The 23,317-nt window shown below is 54.6% G+C and overlaps 1 protein-coding gene across 1 annotated transcript in view; it reads right to left on the bottom strand.

Moving 5' to 3' along the window:
• Positions 1 to 4,020: 4,020 nt before the first annotated feature.
• ELAVL1 (ELAV like RNA binding protein 1) overlaps positions 4,021 to 23,317 on the bottom strand; it is a 39,682-nt gene continuing 20,385 nt past the window's right edge. Inside the window, exons 3-6 of the mRNA XM_053898206.1 lie at positions 19,245 to 19,348; positions 13,311 to 13,464; positions 8,386 to 8,611; positions 4,021 to 5,623 (exon numbers count right to left, since the gene is read on the bottom strand). Of these exons, the coding sequence (XP_053754181.1) occupies positions 5,299 to 5,623; positions 8,386 to 8,611; positions 13,311 to 13,464; positions 19,245 to 19,348 (809 nt within the window). The 3' untranslated portion in view covers positions 4,021 to 5,298. The remainder of the gene's footprint in view (positions 5,624 to 8,385; positions 8,612 to 13,310; positions 13,465 to 19,244; positions 19,349 to 23,317) is intronic.

Here is a 23,317-nt window from a genome sequence, read left to right as displayed (position 1 = left end):
AAGCGCTGGAGAAGAGGCCCCTGGGTCTCGCAGGGGAGGGGGCTGGCTGGTGAGTGCGTCCAGGGAAGGGGCACACCCGGGCAGAGGCAGCGGGCGGTGGGGGAAAGCCGGTCACACAGTCCGGGGCCTTCCTCTCTCTCCCCGCCAGGGCGGGGCTGTCCCAGGGTTCTGTGGCCTGGCACACAGGGGACAGCCTGGCAGGAGGCCGCCCTCGCTCACCTAGGCGGGAGGAAGTCACCCGCAGCCCCTGCCGGCGCCTCGCTCAGCTTGGCCGCTAACGATCACACACCATCACCCCCACACCACCACGTCTCAACGAGCCCACTTCGTTTATTACCAAAATAGCACAGAATTCCAGTCATGGTTAACATACAGCGTTTAACACGAACCTAATCCCTGCGGAAAGGTCGAAGTATTCGGACAGTCGAGTCACTGGGAAGCGTAAGCAACACCCCAACCCGGTTATCGCTCCGTACTCCAAAAAATACGCTTTGAGAGCTTTGGAAGCTGAATTAAAATGTCTACACAGCTATGAACAATTGTTTAATAAAACGTTTTCATGTTTCCATTACATGTAAATATATCAATTTGGCATCTCTATAAAAACTCTGAAAATGGTGCAAAAGTGTCACTCTCTTCGAGAAAGCGGTTGACAGAAAATAGTCACACTTCACTAAAATTTTGAAAAACGGTCTTCTTTCAAAGCTTCCTTATTAAGCTGAAATCTTCTGGATTATCAAAATCTAGGTTTGCTTTTTCCTCCTAGAACACTAAAGAACATTTATTCACAAGGATAAAAAGGCAAATGGGGAGAGGGAGAACTGAGAAGGGCTTTGTTTTTGTTTTTGTTTTTTGTTTTTCCCTGAAAATAATAAAAAAAAGAGCTAGTTACATAAACATTCCTCAAAAGAACACAAGGGGATTCGTTTTATTGGTGGCTTTTGGACAGCAGTGTCATACTTTATTGAAAACAAACCCATGTAAAAACAAAGTTAAAAGGAAAGATGGTACCTGAAAAATAAATTATTTCATATAAAACAAATCAATAACTTAAAACACGCTAATATACAAAACGTCTGCCCGTCTACTGCACAACACGGGAGCCAGCTGGTCAAGCGCCCCGCCCCCCAGAGCAAGTCACTGTAAACGCAACGTTACATGGTAAAGAGGCGGCCCCGCCCAGCGGACGAGCCTGGTCTCCTGGCGGAATGCAACACAATCCTCGCAAAGCCGCTGCTCGAACCATCCGTGAGCCTAACTTGGGTCCCTGCGGTGCCCTACAAGTAACTTGTTGGGTTTTTTGTTTGTTTGTAATGACCAAGCGGGAAACGAAAAACTATGCCCCCAAAAGGCTGTGGGAAAATATGCAATACAATCATTAGAAGTCAGAGGCAAATGAAAAGGTTGGGAGATGTGAACCTTACAGGGGGGCTGTGGGAGGGAGGGCGGGTGTCCGGGATTCAGGGTCTACCTACGGCTATTGCAAGCGAGGGTCAGTTATCAATGCCACTCAACGGCAAGCACTTGGGACTTGAGTTGGGGGCCGGGCCTGGGAATCTGACGGGCAGCGGGAGGTGTTTCCTGAGGAGCTGCCTCAGGTCCCAGAGGTGCCAGAGGTCCTGGGAAGGCGGGAAGGATTTCAGGGGGAGGGCTGGGGAAAATAGACCTTTGGCAGCTTATTCTTTCTCTCATCCAACCCAGGGAGGCTGCAAAAAGCACAGAGAAATAAAGCCAGGCTGGATCAGATGTGAAAACACAACAGCTAGGTGACGTTAACTTTGATTTTCAAGTCCGACAGCAGGCTTGGGGGTCGGTCAACAGTCCTAGTGTGGGAGCAAACCAGGACAAGTTATTGCCAGGAACTGTCTTCAGGTTCATCGACTTGTCTGATCCAACAGGGACCGCCCCCTGCCCGGCTGCCAGCTCAGAGAGCTCCCTACAGCAGCACGGTCCAGACCCTGCGCGCTGGGTTTCCAGCACTAACGCCAAGCGCAGACTCTCAAAGGTTAAGGCAGCTGCCCTTGGCAAAGGGAAAAGACTCACCTTCGGGGAACAAAGAAGGTGGAGCCCACACAGCACCATCTGCCCACAGGCCAAGAAAGCCCGTCTTGCAGCTATTCTGGCAAGATGGTGGCAGTCGGGGGGGGGGGGGGGGGGACAGGGGGCGGGGAAGGGGAAGGGGAACCCAGTCACAGGGTGTGCGACTAGAGGCACAGCCAGCGTAGAAAACCACAGCTTGGCATATTACAATGAAAAACTAAAGAAGGGCAGAGCCAGAGCGTAAAAAATGAATAATTCAACTGGAACCAGGTTCACAAATCTGGGAGCTTCTCAGCAAACAACCATCAGGGGAAGTTACGCAGGCCAAAAGAAAATTCTATCAAAGCCTCTTTGGTGTTTGTGTACCAAACCAAACTTTCGATAAATTAACATCATCTACTCTTTATTCTTTTTCATCAAAATTCCCAAATAAAAGGAGAGCGCTCATTTTGAGAAATACAAATGTGATAGATCTATGTAAAAAAATTTTTTTTAAAAAAGTTTCTTTTGGATCCTGACTTTAAAAAAAATGGGATCTTCCTTTTGCAAACAAGCCTGAGGAAGATATAATGGGACTTTTCGGACACAGGGCCAACATCTGGTACCTCGATGGGAGTGACAATTGCTTTTCAGGGTTAAGTCACATGTCAAAAGTGAAATCCTTCCACACAACTTGCAAAGTAACACTCCCAAAGAAATGCACTGGGGTTTTAGCTAGAAGGCTGTTTAAAGAGTGGAGACCACGTAAAAGGACAATTTTACCCCTTGGGCCGCTTTCAAAGGCTCATTTCCTCCTCCTCCTCCTCCTCCTCCTCCTCCTCCTCCTCCTCCTCCTCCTCCTCAGTGCCAACATCAGAATAATCGATATGGTCCAGATAACAGGGAGGGGAGGGAAATGCCAGTGCTGGCTTCGAGCCCACTGTCTTTCACAGTTTACGCTTCCGACGGGAATCTGAGTAAGAAATCCAACACTAGTGAGGGCAGGCAGGAATGTGTGTCAAGGAAGAGACCGAAGGGTCACTTTCGGAATCGGGAATCTCACCTTCGCAGAGAAGATGCTTGGCCCAAGGCTAGCGCAACCTGAAAGGCATATTCTTCCAGGAAAACATCCCGGTCTGTGGTGAAGGGCGCTCTGGGGTGGACAGAGTGGGGACCCACTCTGTGTCAAATCCAGAGAAACGGGCCTCGGTTCTGGGTTCCAGAAGGAGGCACGTAAGCTGGCTTTGACTCAGGGTCTGGAAACTTCCGCTGGGGGTGAGATGGGGCAGGGGGAGGTCCTCCGTGGCACGTGGCCAACTCATGAGAAGGCCTCAAGGTATGCACTTGGCCCTTCTGTGGGAAGAGAACACGGCAACATCTCAAGTTGGGGAGGACGATGCAAGCGGTCGGCAGGCCCTCAACGGAGTTTGAGGGAAACGGGGAGCCTCAAACTGTCCGGGGGCTTCTCAGAACACTGACCTGCTCTGGAGAAGGCTGTGCCCAATTTTTTCCACTTAATAAATAAATAAATAAATACATAAATACATAAATAAATAAATAAATAAATAGGTAGGTAGGTAGTAGGCAGGTAGACAAATAGATAGATAATGCCGCAATTCCATGATGCCGATCAATGAAAACTACCCACCGGTACCCGTTTTTAGTCTTTTGTAGAAACTAAAAACTGCTGCTACTGAGTTCCCCTGTTTCTGGTCCTCTCTAAACACCAGATAGTTATGAAAGTCAGCTCACACTCCTGAGGTGCCTGGAGATCTGGCCCTGCCCCTTCTCAGGCTCACTCTCTGCCTCTCCCTACCGGCTCCCCCGTTTTAAAACTAAGTGCCATCTGCGACTGTGCACTCCTGCGTCACAGATGTGCAAATGCTTGGTCTCCAGGCAAGTTTTTGTTTCTTAAGGACTTAAAATCCTCCCTGAATGCTGGCCATCTGTACCTTACCTAGCCAAAAAGAAAGAAAAGGTAAAATAAAAAACAAAACAAAATTCGAGCAAAACAAAATCAAATTTAATGGTCTTAAATGCAAAAGTAAAAACAAACAAAAAACACAAAAAAGCAAAAGAAAATTAACAGAACAGAACAACCCAAAATGTCAAGGCAGTTATGAAGAGAACTTGGGAGGGTTAATCTTTAAAACTACAAATCAAAGGGGTATTTCTCTCGTTGTTGTTAATAGATAACTGGCAAGAAGTAAGTACTTTTCTGCTGAGTGTTCATACGAAAGCAAAGTTTCAAAACAAAATCCGACTAAAATAGAAAACAAAACAAAACAAAACAAAGTCTAGCGCTCACGAGAAGGGATGCGAGAAATACAATGCTCAAATGTTTCTGGGGTCGTAAAATATGGAGCGGTCTTCCGCACCTGCGCCGTGTGAAATGCTCTGGGGGACTGGCGAAACGATGGGGAACGCCGGTGTCCGATGTGCGGGGCACCGTGCATGCCGTGTGTGGACAGAAATGCGGGATGTCAGGGTAGCAACACATCCTCGGGCGTGCCGGGAGCTAGGTCTGACTGGGGAATATACTGGAGTTTCCCGGAAACTCTTTGGTCCGTTCCCACTGGCGCCTGGGCTTTAGGAGACCTGTTCGAGTCCTTCCGTGGAGGGCCCAACGTGCGGCCCCCCTTCCCCAGCGGCGGCCCCCCCACCCCCCCCCCCGGCGGGCACCCCTGCAGGGCCCGGGGCTGAGGGAGCAGGAGGTGGCGATGGCACCTGCTCGGGAAAGCAATTTCCCGTCAACCAAAAGCAGAAATCGCTTAAAAATGGTGAAGCGGCTGAGGAAAGCACACACTCAGCATCTGTCTAACATCTTTAGTCTGGAAACTAGAACTAAAAGGTCAGGTCTTTTTTTTTTTGTTTTTTTTTTTTTCCTTTTTCTGTTTTTTTTTTTTGTTTTTTTTTTTTAAATCCAGTTTGTGGAGACACCGAATGAAATGAGTGTTAGACAGTCTTAGAGGGTAAAGCATGCTTCAGGTTCACCACCGTCCCGAGGGACTGGTGAGTCAATGCAGTCTACTTAGATTTCTGTTTAATATATATTTTAAAGGAAATAACTTAAGAAACTTAAATTGGTCTAACATTGTGGGATTTCAAACATTTGAACATGTCGGTTGCATCCCCGAGTATAAAAACCTCTTCACTTCTCATTTAGACTAGGACAAACACTTGTGAAAATTGGCGCAAAATGAGTTGTACACTAACAAAAAAGTTTCAACTTCTTCACTCTTAATTATCTATTCCGTACAAAAAAAAAGCATGAGCGAGTTATTTGTGGGACTTGTTGGTTTTGAAGGAAACCTGTAAGATTTTGTCCCCCAGGCGGTAGCCGTTCAGACTTGCTATGGCCATGGCGGCTTCTTCATAGTTTGTCATGGTCACAAAGCCAAAGCCTTTGCACTTGTTGGTGTTGAAGTCGCGAATCACTTTCACATTGGTGACCGCCCCAAAGGGGCCAAACATCTGCCAGAGGATCCCCTCATCGGCGTCCTGCCCGAGGTTGTAGATGAAGATGCACCAGCCCGAAGACGCGTTGCTCGGGACATTGACACCAGAAAGCCCACTCATGTGATCTACACCCATAGGGGAGAACCTAGCAAACAGAGAGCACAGCATGCAGGTCAAGGTCATGCAGGCCGGCGCGCCCCCATCCGTCACGGGCAGGAATTCAGCATGGGGGGAGGGGGCTCCCTGCACTACAGACCGTGGACCCTGGGGAGAGACACTTGTTGCCCACCAGCTCAGAGGGTCAGAGCCTCGACCAGCTTCCCTGGGAGCCATGCTCCCTCCAGTACCTTCCATCACTGGGGGTGGGGGTGGGGGGAGTCCCAGGCTTCCCCTAGCTGAATGACAGAAGCTTCTCCGCGTCCTCTCGGGTATTGTTCCACCCTCGGACCTCCCTGGAGGAAGCTCGATCCTCATACTCTATGCCTCCGTATGTGTGTACGTCAGGGAGTGGGGGGCAGGATTTTTTTCCTTTTCTTTCTCCAAATTTTCTATCTTGCCCTCATCTTGGCTGCCCCTGCTGGAGGGTCCCAGGCGAGCACACCCCTTGAAGGGCCACCGCAGGGCACAGGGAATTCCTTCCCACAGCTCCAGGCGACCTTCCGCTGCTGGCTCATGGCATCCCAGAAGCAATGCCTGTGGCCTGCAGGTCTGCCAAGCTGTACCAAAAGTGTGGGCCTCTTTCCAAAGCAACGCTTCCAGCTGCATAAAAAATAAGCCTTCTACAAATGTGTGGCCACTGCAGTAGGACTAAGGGAGAAGACAAAATCGTTACCGAAGCCACACAGCCCTCTGAAAGGCTTCGGAAATTAAAAAGTAATGGCCTTAGGATCGGCTTAAGACTACCCAAGTGTGACAGAGCGTCTGGGGGGCCGCACCGTGCAAGAAACAAGAAACATGACCTGCTCTAAAATAAAACCAGGCTTCGCGCTGTGGGGCTGACCCAGGGGTAAGCAGGTGCTTTCAAGGGCCATCAACAGATTCATTCTTTTGACGGACATAACAACAAGACGGACCGACCAGCTCCCCAGGTGCAGCCCACTTATCCAGGGGATCTCTTCAAGGCAGGTATGGAAGAATCAAGACACATCACTGGCCATGGCTTTGAATGTACGGGAGGAATTTTAAACAGCTTGCATCAGGAGGTCGGAGTTGGTTCAATGACTCCAGTGGCTTGTTAGTGGTCTCGACTCAACAGGGACCACAGTGGCACTGAAGGGGGTGGGTAAAGGCACCCTTGTATCTGTGTGACATTAAGCCAAGCTGGTTTTCAATAAAAACTGGAAAGACGTTCTGACTTTAATGGACTTGTCCCCCACCTCCAGTTTTGTGGGAAACCAAATGTGGGTCCGAGTTAAACTAGCTAACCCGAATCGTCATGTACCTGTTATACTGAAAATAACCTGAAGTCTTACCTTACTATTTTCTATTGACGTGATTCTCATTCCTATTAATTATTGTTAGTTGGTTTCTCCCCTGCTAACTGGAGCTGATTTCTTTCATCCTGGCTGCAGCGAAACCTACCTCCCATTCTTTTCTCTGATGTACAAAGGAGACCTGAGCCCTTCTTCAGTATTTGCGGGGGGGCGGGGGGGGGGGGGAGGTCTTTCCTGCTGTGAGATGCAGACTGCACTCTCCCCTCGGCTGGGCCTCTCTCCCTCTTGCTCTCATCTTAGTCCGCCTTCCAGTGGCCAGTCTTTCCTCACACCTTTCCTGCCATCCTTGCTTCCCTCTGTCTCTCCTCGCTGTGAGCCTCTAATTGTCAAGACCCCTTTCCTGCCTGGCCAGCAGTGTTGGCTGCTCTGGTCCCCTTTCTTTTCTGTTCCTCCTTCCTGTGACCAAAGTCCCCGCCTCCTCCCGTACCCTCTTCCCTGCTCGTCCAGTCTGGTTACTGGGAACCTGCTGGACGCTGCCATCCACACGTCCCACCTGACCAGCAGTGACACAGACTATGTCAGCTGGCCTTCAAACGTGGATTTACCTCACTTCCATCCCAAGACGCTTCCCTGGCCTTTGTCTTTAAACTAGAAAAGCCAATGAGGGAAGGCTAGCTTTGGAACCTGAGCCGAGTTGAGAACTCTGCGTTACTAGACGCTGAAGACAGTGCCTCCCCAGGGGGCCTCTGTGCAGGGTTTTGCCCAATGTCTCCAAGACAGAGATGGGAAACCTGCAAAGTCGCAGAGATAAAGATCCCTAACATGCCTCACGCCACTGATGGAGGTTTTGACAAAAACAAAAACCAAGTGGCCTGGAAATCGGGACTGCCACTGCTTGTGAGGCAGAACACGCCCGATTTTGGAGCCCAAGTTCCTGACCCTCATTGTCTCTGTTCTCCTAGAGCCTGGCAACTGGAGTCATTTTCAGTCTGGAAAGACGAGGGAATGTCAGAAAACCTTTCGCCTCCAGGGCAGGGCTTTTAAAACAGAAGCCGTGTGATATTTAGAGATGCAGGTGAGCGCCCAGGTAGGTGAGTGAGAGGGCTACCTGAGGGCTGGGAGCAGGGGCTGCACGCCGAGGAGGAGAGCAGCTCTCCCCTACGCACACCCGAGGCTGCATCTTCTGGCTGCTACACTCATGGCCCCGAGCTCCGGCCACTGAACACCGGGCCCTGGGGCGCTACGTGCTCTGCCCCCGGGGGCGGGGGGCTGGCTGGAGACACGACCACCTTTTGGATTCCACTTCAGGCAATACTCGGATGGACACCAACGCCTTTCACACAGACACCTTCCCATGGGGGCAGGGGCGTGAAGACACAGTGATTCTGAGCGCGGCTTTCTGACCAGCCAGGTGGACCCGGCCGGCCCGCGGTGGGAAGAGCTGGGTTGATGAGAGCGCCGCCTCCCGACCCACCTGAATCTCTGCGCCTGGTGGTGAACGGGGCCTCCGAACCGTCTGGCCGGCGAGTGGTAGAGCTGGGAGAGCAGCGCCATGTTTTTGTTCTGGTTGGGGTTGGCTGCAAACTTCACTGTAATGGGCTCGGAGGAACCTGGGGGTTTATGACCATTGAAACTGGTAATTGCCTCTTCTGCTTCCGAACGTTTGTCAAACCGGATAAACGCAACCCCTCTGGACAAACCTTTTTAACAAACCAACAAAAATGGAGTTAGGGGAGAAAATACAAGGAGTTTTAAAACTGAAAAGCAAAAGCGAAGTCAGTCAGCTGTGGTTTCAAATCAGGTAACGAGGCAAACAAAAATGAAGCCTAAACATGGAAATGAACGAATGAACTTAAAAAAAAAAAAACAATGACCAGCAAGATTAAGCTTTCAGACGTCCTTCTGAGTTGAAGCAGCAACTACACAGCCTCAGTGCCAACAGACATTCTGGTGACAGATGTCCCAGACAGACACCCCAGCCTCTTTCTTACAAAAAAAAAAACATGCTAGAGGAGAGGACACCCTCCATCGCTCTCAGCGCCCACCAGGTAGGGCCTGCAGGGTTCTCCCTGTGCTCCGGGGCCCCGCGGCCTGCCCTGTGAACAAGGAGTGACGGTGGCTCGTGTAGCCCAGCCAGGCCTTTGTAGGCTGTCCCCGCCCCGGCCGGCCTGACAGAGTCCCTGCTCACTCAGCCTTTACCATCCCCAGAGGGGACAGAGTCCAGTGAACAAGCCTCGGCCCACAGCCCTCTCCTCCTCCTGCCCTCACCTCACTCACCTTTGGGATGTTCCATTGTTAATGTCCTAGGACTGCCTAGAATCGAGTGAAGCCCCTCGCTCTCCCCCAGAAAACTGCTCAGGTGCACACAGTGGTGCTGCCACCTGCCCGAGACTCCCCGCAGGTTAAGACTCCCTGCCTGGGGCCCACACCAAACCTGTCCTTGTTCCCGAGTGGGAAGGGCCGGGGCCCCCCGCCATGGTGTCCAGCTGCCTCAGGAAGGCACCATCTCTCGCCACATAGACTGAGCCACCTGCAGTCAAGCCCTGGGTCCCTGCTGTAACCCAATCCCTCGACAGAGCAAGAATGTGGACCGGGACCAGGCTGCCTGAGATCCAAGGCCCTGCTGAAGGTCTGGCCAGCCCAGCACGGGTTCGAGACCCACACAAACCGGGCAGAAGAGGGGTTTGGCCATCCTCCACCCCAATCCATCCATGTTCTAGGCCTAGGAGGAACGATGACAACTGTCCCCTGCAGAACTAGATGAACAGGGTGGGGCTGGGGAAGAGGCCTGGTTCCTTCTCCTGGGGAGAACAGGGGTCAGGTGGGAAGATCAAAATGCAGTGGAGAGGTGACAGCCGAGGGCGAGTCCTGGATGTGCCCTGGTTGGGGGACTGTAGCAGACAGCCCTATCCTGTACATTCTCATCCGGACTGCCAGTTATAGCCTGCCTGGGGTCACGTTTCCGTCTCTAGACAAAGGCCTTCAGCTCCCAGTGCATGACAATTACCAAAGCAGGACAGCCCAGGATCTGGGGGGGTCACCAGCTAAGTGAGCACACCAGATGCCCCCCCCCAAGCAGCTTCATCTCCCACACCTTTCTTTACCCCTTCCCAGAGTCCCACCAAGTGCCCCACGATGGGCACAGGATGTGGGTCTCCCCAGCTGGCCCAAGGGCCGCAGAGGGGCACAGAGAGGCTCAGGCATGCCAGGTGGGATGCTGAAGTGACCAGTGTCACGGTGAGAGGCATGGCCGCCCACTGTGCACCTAGAATCCCATGCCTGGGCCTGGGCCCCATTCAAGCAAGTAGGCAGCAGTCAGGGAGCCTCAGGCCAAGGAATCTCGGTCTACAACTGTAACGCACAGTGGACACTCCATGGTGAGTCCAAAAGCACGTATCCCAGCTCACCCAACTGGGAACCTGCCCCTCCTGGTCTCCCCCCAGTACAGTGCCCTGGGAGGGCACACAGCTGCCCCCAGTGGCTTCAAGGCTGCCTCCATCTGGGCTCCACGATCGTTGAAATATATATAAATTTAAAATTCACCGAAGACACTCATTGAATTCATGAGATCCAACCTGACAATTCACATGTGTGCCAAGAAAATTCTAGAGCCTCAACTCATTTTCAATTTCAGTTCAGAAGGAACACCTAAAAACACACACTCAACACACACTGTTTTTATTTACTCTTGAACAGCATGAATGGCACCTTTGACAGACAGACGCCTGAATGGGTATTTAACTTCAGGCAAAACACTGACAGCTGTCGCTGGCTGGCTCTGGCAGGAAGCTGCCCTCGGGGAGAAGGTTCCATCCTAGTGATAAGGACCTTGAGATGGAACAGAGGAAAAGTGTGTGTGCGGTGTGGTTTCCCTGTTTGGTTTTGTAAAATGACTTTCAAATGGAAACCGCCCAAGTGAAACGAAGACAACCCAAGAGAGAAAATGTCAGTGTGAGGGAGAACATGTTCACTAAATGATCTGATGAGTAGACACCCTTTGAAGGGGGCCCGTGGTGGTGTTTTTTTCCCCTCTACTGTTTTTAGAATCAAGAGCAGAGGTCAATCAATGGCATGATCTCCATATGAGTGACCTATAAGGCTCACAATTAAAACAGGTAAGAAAACAAAATTTAAAAATTAAGTTCTGTCAGCTGTTAAGTTTTTCCAAGAGCGATGCCCCATCCCTTTAATGCTACAAGGCACATCATATGGAAGCAAACTGGACCCACAAACCCGCCAGCATTGCTAGTCTCTGCCCTCGTCCCCTGGGACTCCTTGGGTCCCAGCAGAGAAGCCCCGCTGGTGGCCCCCTCTGGAGCAGAGGATAGAATGGAAGTCCACAGTCCTGGGGGTCCACCGTTCTAACTCCCCAATTCAACACCCCAGGCCTGGACAGGGAGCCCCAGGGACTCCCTCACATCTCCCCTCCTTCTGGGCCTCACAAAGATTCTGAAGACAGTCCCTCTGCTGTTCAGCAGAGGCTGGTGGGATGCCTGAGAGAGCATGAAGTGCCCATGGACGCCACTCTGAGTTCATGGCTGAGCCCGGGGGGCAATCCTGATGTCTAAGAGACACCAGCCCTACAGAGGGAAAGGAGACCAAATGCCCCACAAATGGCTGAGGGGAACTGTCTGTATAAGTGACCTCCCTCAGGGTGGTGAGAGCCACTGGGGAAAGCTAGATGTCCGGGGTGGGGGTGTTCCTGGAGACAGCCAGCTCCACTCAGTCATGCTGGGCTGGACAGACACAAGTAGAGGCAAAGCGGTATGTATGACACGTAGAAAAGGAGGGCGATGGAAACAGAATGTGGCCCAGCGTGGTCATACCATCCGGGTCCCCAGGCAGCCCACACAGGTGCTCCTATGCAGATGGGGCTGAGGACAAACACATACACTGACCAGCCCACTGCATTGTTCCTTCTCAACTGGCACTTGAAGGTGAGTACGGGGGGCTTCAAGGACCCCAGGAAACTGTCCTGGTGTGGACCAAAGGGGTTGACACCAAGTAAACAGGATCCTCGCCCTCACCCCTCTCCCCGCCCCAGAGCACAGCTGCAGAACAGAGGCCGTGGTGTGGTCCTTGTCCCTCCGGCAGAGCCTGGTGTCAGAGTGGGCATCTGCACTAGGCACAGGGCTACCCGGCGAGCTGCACCTGTGGACCACACTCCAGAAGGCTCCCCTTCCACTCAGGCCTCCGGGGACTCGAGCTGCTTATGCCTCAGGACTGCAGCCTGGGCAGCAGGGCCAGCAGATGCGGAGCTGAGCTTCCAGAGGAGGGGTGGAGAAGGGAGGGCGAGTAGTGAGGCTGCCCACCCCAAAGCACACAGCTCGGAGGGACAAGGACGATGTGTGTGCGTCTCTAACCCCATCTGTCACAGGCCAGGAGGGCCCAGCCCACCTGCTCTCTGGGATCTGCTTTGCAGCCTCCTAGGGGCGCCGCTGGCCTCTCGGAAGGGAGTCACCTCACAGTTATGACTCCCTGGGACCAAACTACCCAGTGTTTGTTTTCACATCACAGCCAAGGGGGGCGGGGACATGGAAGAACATGAACATCAAACGCAGATCATTCTAATGGCTTCTCTGAGCTCTGTGAGCGGTTTGTCAACAGATTCCCACTCCTGGTTGGGGCAGAACAGAGGAGTCCTACAGCAGGTGTGGCCCAAGCTCACCTCTCCCCAGACAGAGCCACGCACGGGGCTTGACAGCAGATGTCCTGACCCCAGTGCCCAGGCCAGTGGGGTGGGCAGGCTGCACGGTCAGGACTGGCACCAGCCTCCTGCGCGGGGCTCTCCCGGGGGCAGGTGAGGGGCCTCCGCTCGGCTGTGTCTGATGGCCTCGTGCAAGGTCCAGAGCCCAGGCTGCTAATGTCCTGGGCTGAGGTGACCTGACAGGGGCTGGCGAAGTGGCCAGGCTGGTCAGTGAGGGGAATTTACTGCCTTGAGCTCTCTGAGCTTTGGATGTGCTACCCGAGGGGGACATCCAAATCATGGAGACGACAACAGCTCCTCAGAAGCAGCTACCTGTGGCTTCGGGCCAGTCAAAAGTAGGGACTCTGGGTCATGAGCGAAGACTGTCCCACACTGCACCCCGAGTGCCTGAAATAAGAGCTGTCGCGAACGGCTGACTGGTGGCCTTTCCGCCCGTTCACAGGCCAGGCTGGGCCATCTGGGTGCTTGAGGAAAGGTGCCAGGATCTCTTGGTGTTTTCACCATAAAATGCATCAAACTGCATTCTCCGTCCCCGGACTCGTAAAACAAAAGCCAGTGTCTCCTCATTCTGATTCTGTGCTCCCTGGTGGAAGAACTACTGACGCTGAAAATCAAGCAGTGGTTTGTCTTCCTGGAAACTCTGGAGTCCGTCTGGAGGAAAACCTCACCCACATCTGGGCCACCCACCGTACCTGTGGTCTGATCCACGAGGACCCGGGAGTTGATGATTCGCCCGAACCGAGAGAACATATCCTCCACATCCTTTTGGGTCATGGTCCTTGGGAGGCCACTGATGTACAGGTTGGCGTCTTTGATGACCTCTGAGCTCGGGCGGGCATACGACACCTTGAAAACAAAACCACTTTCTGGGGTTAGGGCAGGTGTGTGGCCAAAGCATCGAGGGAGACGGGGTTAGATTTGGGGGGCGAGAAAAAGCCACGCTTCTGGTGAGAAATCATTCCAACACTCACCATCTGCGGCAGCATGCGTGAGAGCTCACGCGGGCCAAGCCACGAGCCAGATGGACACCCCGTAGCATTTTCTCACCTGGACTTCACGCCCCACAATGAGGCAGACACAGTCTTAGTTTCAAAGCCGAGAGACTGAGGGCCCACGGGTGGCTGCAGACAGGGCCAGGACTCAACCACGGCCGTCTCTCCTACCGTGGCCTCTCCCTTCTCTGGACAGTGAAGAGCCCAAAGGGCAGCAGGCAAGGGAGCTGGGTGCTGCTGGGGGGGGGGGGGGGGCGCGGCAACACCACCTGCCAACAGGCAAACCTACCACTGGAGCCCACGGGGGACCCTGGGGTGCTGGGGAGCCTGCAGTCTAACACTCAGTGTTTGACGTTAAATGACTCCATACTTTTTGGGGTTTTGTTCTGCAAAACCGAGTAAACCCTGCAAGGAACTTCTGCGGCCGCTCAGATAAGACGGTAGGTGTGTGCATAGACTCGGGAGGCTTCAGGGGCTGATGGCAAGATAGGCCTTGGTGCTTTCCCAGGTCAGCGTGATGGCTGTGGATGGCCATGGACCGTGCAGGCCAGCAGGGATGGGAGGGGCGCCTGGGTGGCTCAGTTGGTTAAGTTGATTGCAGCTCAGATCATGATCTCACAGGCATGAATGAGATCGAGCTCTCTCGGCTCTGAGCTGGGCCTGGAGCCTGCTTAAGATTCTCCCTCCCTCTGCCCCTCCCCCCACTCGCACAGGGGCACTTGGGCCCTCTCTGTCTCAAAAAACAACAAAAAAAAGGAGGGATGGGACAAAGGCCACACCCCTGCTGGGAAGGAGCAGCTGGGACAAGGCCCCTGTGTGGCCTGAAGGGACAGGGCTCAATGACACCCAATGGAGTCAGATCTGAGTCAGGAGGCTGGGAAATAAGAAGGGAGGAGGCAGGGAGTCATGCTCTGGAAGGGTCGGGGACTGGAACCTATGCACAATAATGCTCTCTCTGAGAGTCACAAGCTCAGGAGACCAAGAGCCTGAGACCATAATCCAGGAACTGACACGACCTCTCAGGCGTCACCAGGCAGCACAAGGTCACAGACAACAGGTGTGTTCTCACTGCAACGCTCAGGCCTGCCAGAAGGGGCAGAAGTGTGGCCCCTCAGTGCCAAACACGTGGGCAGGAACACACTGCCCCCCACCCCACCCCGGCCCCAGCATTCACGTGCTTGCTGAGTCCAAATCTATGACATTCCCTAAGAGGCGACAACAGACACAACCTTTGCCGGCAGAGCAGAATGTGGTCCAGCAGGAGACAGAGAACGAATGAGAAATTATGTGGTGTGGTCAGAGCCCAGCTTCCCCCAGAGAGGTGCCGAGGATCATGGAGACTGAACGTCAGAGAGTGGAACAAAAGTGGCCCTGATCTGATTGGGAAGATGCCCCAGAGCACCAGGTCCTGTTGGGGGCAGGCGGCCTCCAACCAAGTGGGGCAGATATGGCTATGTCCCCTGAGATAAAGAGGCCACCTTGGCCTGCGGGCTCTCCCCAGCACCCTCCAAAGCGGCAGGTGGCTGACCAGTCCAGTTGGGGCTTGGTCACGCTCCTCAACTTCCAAAGAAGGGTGTCAACTCTCACATCTGGGCCTCAACTCTCCAGGTCTGCATCACCAGCCCACAGAACACCCCCATTCAAACTCTTGCCAGAGGACGTGGCTGCCATTTTTGGCTGTCCCATTTCACCAAAGGCCCCAGTCAGCGGCCAAAGCGGGAGGCCAGGCCTCCCACGACCATCCTGTCTGGCCCTCTGCAGATCTGTCTGGATGGGGCTACATCTGGGGTCTGCCCTTGGCCTTTACTGAAGGACACTGTGGGAAAGAGCATCCTCAAACCAAGACCCTGGCACCGGGGAAGCAGTGCAGAGGCTGGTACTGACCATGCTCATCCCTCGATGAAGCCCCAGAGAGAAAAACGCCTTCTACAGCCGAATGTGCTTCTGACAACAGGTTCTTCGAGGCCCCCGACCACCACCGCAGCTTTCCCTCCCTCTCCGGCCACTATCAAGTTCAGAGTCAGGTCAGCCTCCAAGAAGACTGCACTGGAGCACCTGGCGCCCCAGAGGCTCCATGACACGGGGTCTCGGCATCACCTGCTCTTCTGCCCCAGGCAGGTCTTTTCCTGGCACGTGCTCACGAAACCTTCCTATAAAGGGCTGTCCCCCAACAAATTCATATGTCGCAGTCCTAATCCCACCCCACACAGCAGAACGAGGCCCTATTGGGAAAGAGTTGTCACAGATGTAACTCATGAACATGAGGTCACACCGGAGCAGGATGGGCCTCGAATCCAGTAACTGTGCCCTCAGAAAAAGGGGGAATTTGGACAAAGGTGCGCACAGGGAGAACGCCAAGTGAAGACGCAGGCAGCGGCCCAGGTGATGCTTCCATGAGCCTAGGACCGCCAGAGTGGCCAGCAACCCCCAGGCCAGGGGAGAGCCCGGGACAGACTCTCCCTCATGGCCGCAGAAGGAACTAACCTGGCCACACACCTTGGTCTCGGACGTATGGCCTCCAGAGCTGTGAGGACAAATCCCTGTTAACACCCCCACCCCCCAAGACCATTTGTGGTGCTTTGTTATGGCGGTCCTAAGAAACAAACCCACTTGCCTGACCACCTGATTCGCCCCGGAGCCCCCCACCCACAAGCAGTGCCCAGCCCCCTCCACCACCGTGGCCTCCATGTAAATGTTCCCCATGACATTTATCTTGGTCTGACATCCTATATGTTTCACTTATTTAGCTGTGTAGAACACTCAATGAGGGCACAACTTTTGTCTTTGCTGCTGTATCACCAGCACCTAGAACAGATGCAGGTGGACAGCAGGCATTCAGCGACTAAATGCCGAACGAGGGAATAAAAGCAACTGCTGTTATTATTAATAACGCCCGCCTAACTGCACCGCAGGCTCCTGGGCTCTGTTTGCGGCTCATCCAAGCTACACTGTTCTGGTTCCTGGTGTTCACCTCCCACGTTGGGCTGGGGAAGCTGCCAGGCAGGGGTGGTAAGTGCCCAGAGCCGCAGCACTCGTTTCAAACCCTGACTTTGCCCCGCTCTACCTGTGTGACCTCGGGAGACCTGTCACAAGTCTACACATCAGCTTCTTCAACCCTAAATTGGGGATCATCTCTCCCAGGCTGGGGTGAGGAAAACAGAGACAAGGTATGGAAGGACCTGGCCCATTACAGGCCCTTGACAGGTACCGGTCATGTGAATCACACAAGATCAGTGCTGTGCCACACTCAGCCTGTCACCTCCACACACACACCCAGTGGGGTTGTCTGGACTGCCGTCACAGGGCACAGGGATCGGGAAACTCCTTACACCCTACTCAGATCAAGGAATGACGTTACAACCGCAGAGGACAGAGTGAATGCCAGTGAGGTCAAGGGCACATCCAGGCGGGCCGCGGGGTGCCATGATCGCAGAGCCTGGGGGGCAGGCAAGCCTTTGGAAAGGTCCTGCCTTTGTGGGTGAGAAGTGGGGCATCAACCTTGGGGGTAGCCTGCAGTTCCCGTAACGTGCCAGCCAGTATGTCTCCTGCAGCACACCTGTGTCCATAAGAGGCACACGTTGAGCCCTGTAGACACCTCTGCCCAGAACACCCTCGTGTCCCCACCCCGGCCCTCCTTACCCCTACCTCCTCCTGCTCTCCTATGTCTCAACTCTGACTTTGAGGGAAACTCTCAGTGCCTTACGAGTCGGGTGGAGCCCATGTGAGGTCCAGTCAGATGGTGGTCTGGGAATTAACATCTGTGTTAACACGTGAGCTAGCTGAGGGCACCCATCGGCCATGGAACCCAGCGCCAGGCAGAGGGCTTGGCCCCCAGAACACGCTTGTGTAATGAAGAGTTTTCAGCATTTGAATAAGAGTAACTGTCTGCCCTCCTGGCATTAGCAAACATTTTCTAAATACAACAGATCTTTCCTAACAGACTGGGAGCTTTGGGCTGAGAATAAACAACGCGGAGCTGGGGGAGGGGAACAAAAGTCACTAGACACGTGGAAAGGCTGTGACATGTGGCTTCCTTCACCAGGCTCCACAGTGGAAGGAGCCTCTGGGAGCCCGTGCTGGCCACAGAGATGTGTGGGCAGCGCTCCTGCCCTCGGGCACCACGCGACACGCAGGTCTAGTCCACAGGGGGGTTCAGGGAAGATTAAACCACTGAGCAATCCATATCACAAACACTTCAACAGCAGAAATGGAACACCGCCCTCCAAATGAACAGGTGCTGCGAACAGCCAGACTGCAAGACTTCCCTGGCAGGCGGGAAGAAATCCGGGTTCCCAGGGCCACCCCACAGTGTGACTGGGGAGGCCCAAGCCGCAACCCTGGGAACCTTTATGGCAAAAGCACCCCAGGCGGCTCTGATGTCCAGGGAAGCTTAGGAAGCCCAGCCCCGATACAAGGCCCAAGAGGGACCTTTCTGGACACCCACATGAAGCGGAGGGATGGGAGATGGGGTGGGAGGACCCGGCAGGTCCAAAGGCTCAGAGGGCAATCTCACTCCATGTGGCTTCCTGTCGAGGGAGAGGACGCCGGCAGGCACGCGTCTCGGGAACAACGGCTGACCTGCCACATCTACAGGTGGAGTGGGTGGGCATGGTACCCCAGGCTGCTGCAAGAAGCAAGGTCAGGGCACCAGCCTGGGGCAGTGGGAGGAGGCCTATTCGAGGAGGGTGCAGTAGGGAGTAAAGGTCGGGAAAACACCAAAGTCGTCCAGGTTGGGTCTGGAGCTGCACAAGATCACATGAGCCAGAGGACAGACACATGGGGATGGGGAGGAGACGGGGCTCTGGACCAAGAGCAGGGTTGGGGGGTAAGTGGCCGCAGCTGAGAACATGAGGGCGGGGGGACCTGCCCGCTCGTCCCAGGAAGCCACCACAGCCCTTCAACTGGGAGTGACTCTGGTGGCTCCCTTGCATCCCTCAAGTCACCGGTCAACACGAAGCCACCCCCCAGAACATCCCCCGCCATGTACCTCCGCAACACTTACCTCTGCCACACGGGACTTTCGGTTTATTATTGGAGCGTGCTCACACACATGCGCGTACACACACACACGCCCCTCCACGAGAGCAGGAATTCATCTGTTCACTGTCTGACACATAGCAGGTACTCAAGAAACATTAGCAAATGCATGTTCGATGACCTGGCTGTGACTGGGGAGGAAGGGAGAGACCTTGGCAGGGAGGGCGTGAGGGACAATGCTGCTGCTGTCGCTGCGGCAACAAACCAGGAGGGAACAGGAGGGCAAGGCCAGACACATGCTCGCTCGGCACAAGGACAGCACACCCTGGGCCGGGGAGAGGACTGCCCTCGATTAAGTGCCCTTCACGGTGACTCTCCCTTTGCTCACGGGGCTGAGGAGGCTGAGAGGCACCAGCATGGCCTGGGGTGGTCTGACATGCAATGCTTCAACTCTAAGCAGACAGGAGGCACCCCAGATGCCCCAAATGCACCAGGGCTCCGAGAAATGGCCAAGCCAATGGTCCCTTTGATAGTGATGGTCAAGTAAGGGGAAGATCCCTCGCCCAGGTGAGGTCAGGGAGGTCGCTCCCCCAGGCCGGGGGGGCCCAGCACAGACCCCTGGAGGCCAGGAACGAGGTGGCGATGGCAGCTCTTTACCTTAATGGTTTTTGACTGGAGCCGCAGGCCATTCAGCGTGTTGATCGCTCTCTCCGCGTCCTTGGCAGTCACGTAGTTCACAAAGCCATAGCCCAAGCTGTGCCCTGTGTGGGAGAACACGTGCACACTGGTAAACCGGCCGACAGCCAGGGAGGGTGAACAGGACCATGTGCGACTGGGCTCCAAAGGACAAGGTCGTTAAAAGCCATGGCCTCCTGGAAGTGGGGTTAGAAGACCCACGGTCACTATCTATACCGGTTTTTTGTTACGCTTCTTTGGCCGACATGTAAATTTTCTACAATGGACAAGTGTTACTTTTGTTAATGTTTTTTTTCTTTAAAAGGGCCGTTTGAAAAGAAACACTGTGCTACTAATGGCATCCCGTGGAACCTATCACAAAAGCAATGATGATGATCGGTGCCCCCAGTCCCGGCTGAGATGTGGGGACTCCAAGGGTGAGGAGAGAGGACGGTCACGAGTGGGCGAGATGGGCAGGTGGGGAGAGCTGCATGATGGCCACCCGTCTGCGTCCAGGGGTTTCTCCCCTGCTTGCACCCCAACAGCGGGAAGGCTTGCTAGGCTCTAGTGCCACCCAGTGCTGGTTCCCTCCCTTGCCCGAACACCTACAACCCAGCTAAGAAGCAGATGACGTGGAGCACAAAGGGAAGCTGGAGCTGAGGGAAGTCCCCGGCCGGCCGTGCACCTGCCTTCACGGCCCCAGCCAGGCCTCCAGGCTTCCCCTGGCAGCGGCTGTCATGTGACAGCACCATCAGCCCAAGTCCAAGGGATAACAACACCTGAGCTCTTCCCAAAGGAAGCCAAGGTTACGCGTGGGTGTCCCCACCTCTTCTTTGGGAAACACTGAAGTGGCAGGAGTGACCGCCAACGGCATGCTACGGGAGGGATGCAGCCCAGCAGGGGAGGGGCTGTGGGTTCCCAGGAGCCCAGAGAGCAGCCAAGGCCGAGGGGCCCAGTGGAAGGAGGCCTGTCCTTTCGCTACAGAGGACAGACAGGAGGCGGCCCAGAGAGGAGAACCGACATGCCCACTGCTTACCCACCCACACACCGTGCTGGCGGGCAGCCACCGAATGCTAGGCATGGCTCTGGGCACAGAGATAGAGTGGTGAGCTTCGCTCCATTCCTCTCGTTGGTGGAGGGCGATAACAAGCAGGTAGAAAACATGCCAGGCCTTGAGCCGCATGAGGCGGGGGTCTCTGGGTGCTGGCTGAACCCAGACCCTCAGGTGGATAACGAGATGTGGCACCCAGCAGAGAGCCTAACCCAGTTTTGCCACTTCTTAAGAAAAAACCCTAAACACTTTTATTTTTTTGCATCTAAAGAGAAATTACAAAGATAATAGAAAGAGTTCCCACAGACCCCATACCCCGTTTCCCCTGGTGGTAACATCTTATATCCAGATGGGACATCTGCCACAACCGAGGAACCAATGCTGATACATTACAATTAACCACAGTCCACACTTGATTTAGATTGCCTCAGTTTCCCCCCAAAGTCCTCTTACGTCCCAGGAGGCCACACAGGATCTCACGTGACATGTAGTCCGTCACGTCTCCTTAGGTTGCTCTTGGCTGGGACAGCTCTCAGACTTTCCTCGTTTTTGATGACCTTGAGAGTTTCGAGGAGGACTGGTCAGGAATTCTGTAGACTCTCCTGCAGCTTGGGTTTGTCAGATGTTTTTCTCATGGCGAGACTGCAGTTAGTGACGGGTTTTGGGAGGAAGACCCCAGAGCGAGGGGCCTTCCTCCTGACATCATACTGGGGGCTGCGTGCTGTCACCATGACCTATCGCTTTGTTGGTGTTGGCGCTGGCCAGGATCCCCTGAGGCCGGCGGTTCCTCCACTGAAAAGTCCCCCCCTCCCCCAAAACTGTAGGCTTTGGAAGGAAGTCCGTGCGTGGCCCATGCCCCAGGAGCACCTCGCGGAGGTGTACTCCCTCCTTCAGGGCACAGCAACTACACAAGCCACCTGCAGTGCTGCACGGGCCGCTTTCCTTTTGAAACAAACAAACCCAAACCTGCCCTTCCACAACCGTATTTCTAACAAAACCCCATGGGTCTCAGAGACTTATTAGCTCTTAAACCCCAGAGAGCGAGGACCCCGAAGCAGCGGGGCTGTGGGGCTGGCGCCCAACTAGCAAGAAAGTCAGAATCAGAAGTTCAGAAAACAGTACAGAAAACCACAACTGGCTCCAGGCTGGGAACTTTAGGGCCCTCGCAAAAGGTCCAAACTGCAAACACTAAAGCTGAGAATGCAGAATGTGTATGGTACAGACTCCTGACTGAACTCCAGGCTTGCTGGGAGTTTTACTCCCAAACACCTGCTCTCCAACCCCTGCTCTGCCCATCTGTCACCACGCCCAGGCCATGGAGCCCGTTGGCCTGACCGCCGGATGGACTCTGCCTCTTCGGTCGGCACGACCCACACTTGTGTCTTCTCGTCTTTCTGCTCTTCCCACAAGGCCAAGCCCAACCCTAGACCACCGATCTCCTCCACTGCCAGTGCCACAGGTGGCCCAAGTCCTGCTAGGGGAGACCAGACACTGATGAGGACTCGTACCTGGGCCACACTCCTGTGTCTCAGCCACAGCTGGCTGCTCTTGGCATATAAACATGAGTCCTGCCCGACTCTCGGGTCCTGATTCCTCGCCTCCCAGGCACTTGGTGGCCTGGCCCCAGGGTGGTCACTGCAGACTGCCAGTCTACCAAGGCAGTCCGACCATCAGGTGCCACCCCCAGAGACGGTCAGGACGCAGCTCCCCGAGCTCTCAGCAGCACTGGGCACGGCCGACTCACTTGAGGGGTCACCTCCCCCAGAATGGAACAGCAACGCCAGGTTTTCTTTCTCTGGGTTTTCCTTCTCCCCAGCTGTCCCTTCCCAAGCTTAGTCTTCTACCCATCCCACTGAGATGACCCCCAGGTTTCTGCCCTTGGCTCTTGTGCCAGCCGCACTCTTCCTGGGTAGCCTCCCAGGACAACTGCCAACGTCACCCAGGAAGTCACACACCCTCAAGCGGCCACTGCCTCCTTTCCTAGGCCTGCTTCCCCTCCGGTTCTCGTCAATGAGTTGACAAGTATTAAGTGAGCACCTACTATGTGCCAGGCCCCAGGCCAGGCTGGCCAGGGGGTTTGAGGATCACAGTGGAAGACAGTTTGTGCCTTAACGGTTGACAGGCCAGCCGATGGCAAAGCAGCAAGAAACTAACCAACAAAACTGCCGCCCGGGGGGCTATAAGGAAAATTTCCACGGTGGTGTGAGGGACTCATGGGTGTGAGGCCCATGGTGGACAGGGTGGTCAGAAGCACCCAGTGAGGAGCCAACACTTGCGGCATGACCCCGGGATGGCTGGCGGCAAGCAGCCCAGACAGAAGAGCAGGTGCCAAGCCCGTGAGGCAGAGGAGACTTTGGTGTGTTCCAGGAAACGAAAGGCAGCCAGCACAGTCGAACAAGACGAGCTGGGGAATGGCCCAGAGGTGGCTGCTGGGTGGGGGTGGGGGTGGGGGGGACAGGCTGCCAGGCAGAACCCGGGAGCGAGGCTGGGTAGGGAGGTGCCGGGGGGCGGGCAGCAGAAGGCAGAGCCACCGAAAGGCCCACGGATGGGCTGCTGTAGGAGGGAGCTTCATGGGGAGGGACCTCTGTACACCCTGTTCTGGGCTGGCCCTGTCCCCTGAGAGTCTATCCGACCCTCGACAGCGGGCGCCTGCATGCTGTGGGAGGGAAGGCAGGTGAGGAGTGAAGAGGAGCCCTGGATGGCACCCACCGGATGAGGCCACTGGCGAAAGTGCCTAACACAGTGCCGAGTCCCTGCCTCCACCTGGCCGCTCACCATAAACCAACTGCTCTCGACTTCGGCTGCTTGCCAGAATCACCAGAGCAGTTTCTAAAAACTATCACTGCCCAGGCCAGAACCTGAACCAGTATCAGCATGGGGGGTGGGGGTGTCGTAAGAGTGGGGGTGGCTTCAGCAGTTTTTAAAGCCCCCCAGCGATCCCAATGTAGAGCCCAGGTTGAGAGCTGCTGCTGGAAGTGAATGAGGAAGAGTGGGGCTCCCCAGT

The sequence above is a fragment of the Panthera pardus genome, unplaced genomic scaffold (genome assembly GCF_024362965.1).
Source record: "Panthera pardus isolate Hobbes unplaced genomic scaffold, ASM2436296v1 HiC_scaffold_8, whole genome shotgun sequence".
NCBI lineage: Eukaryota > Metazoa > Chordata > Mammalia > Carnivora > Felidae > Panthera > Panthera pardus.
This window is presented reverse-complemented; position numbering and strand designations above follow the sequence as displayed.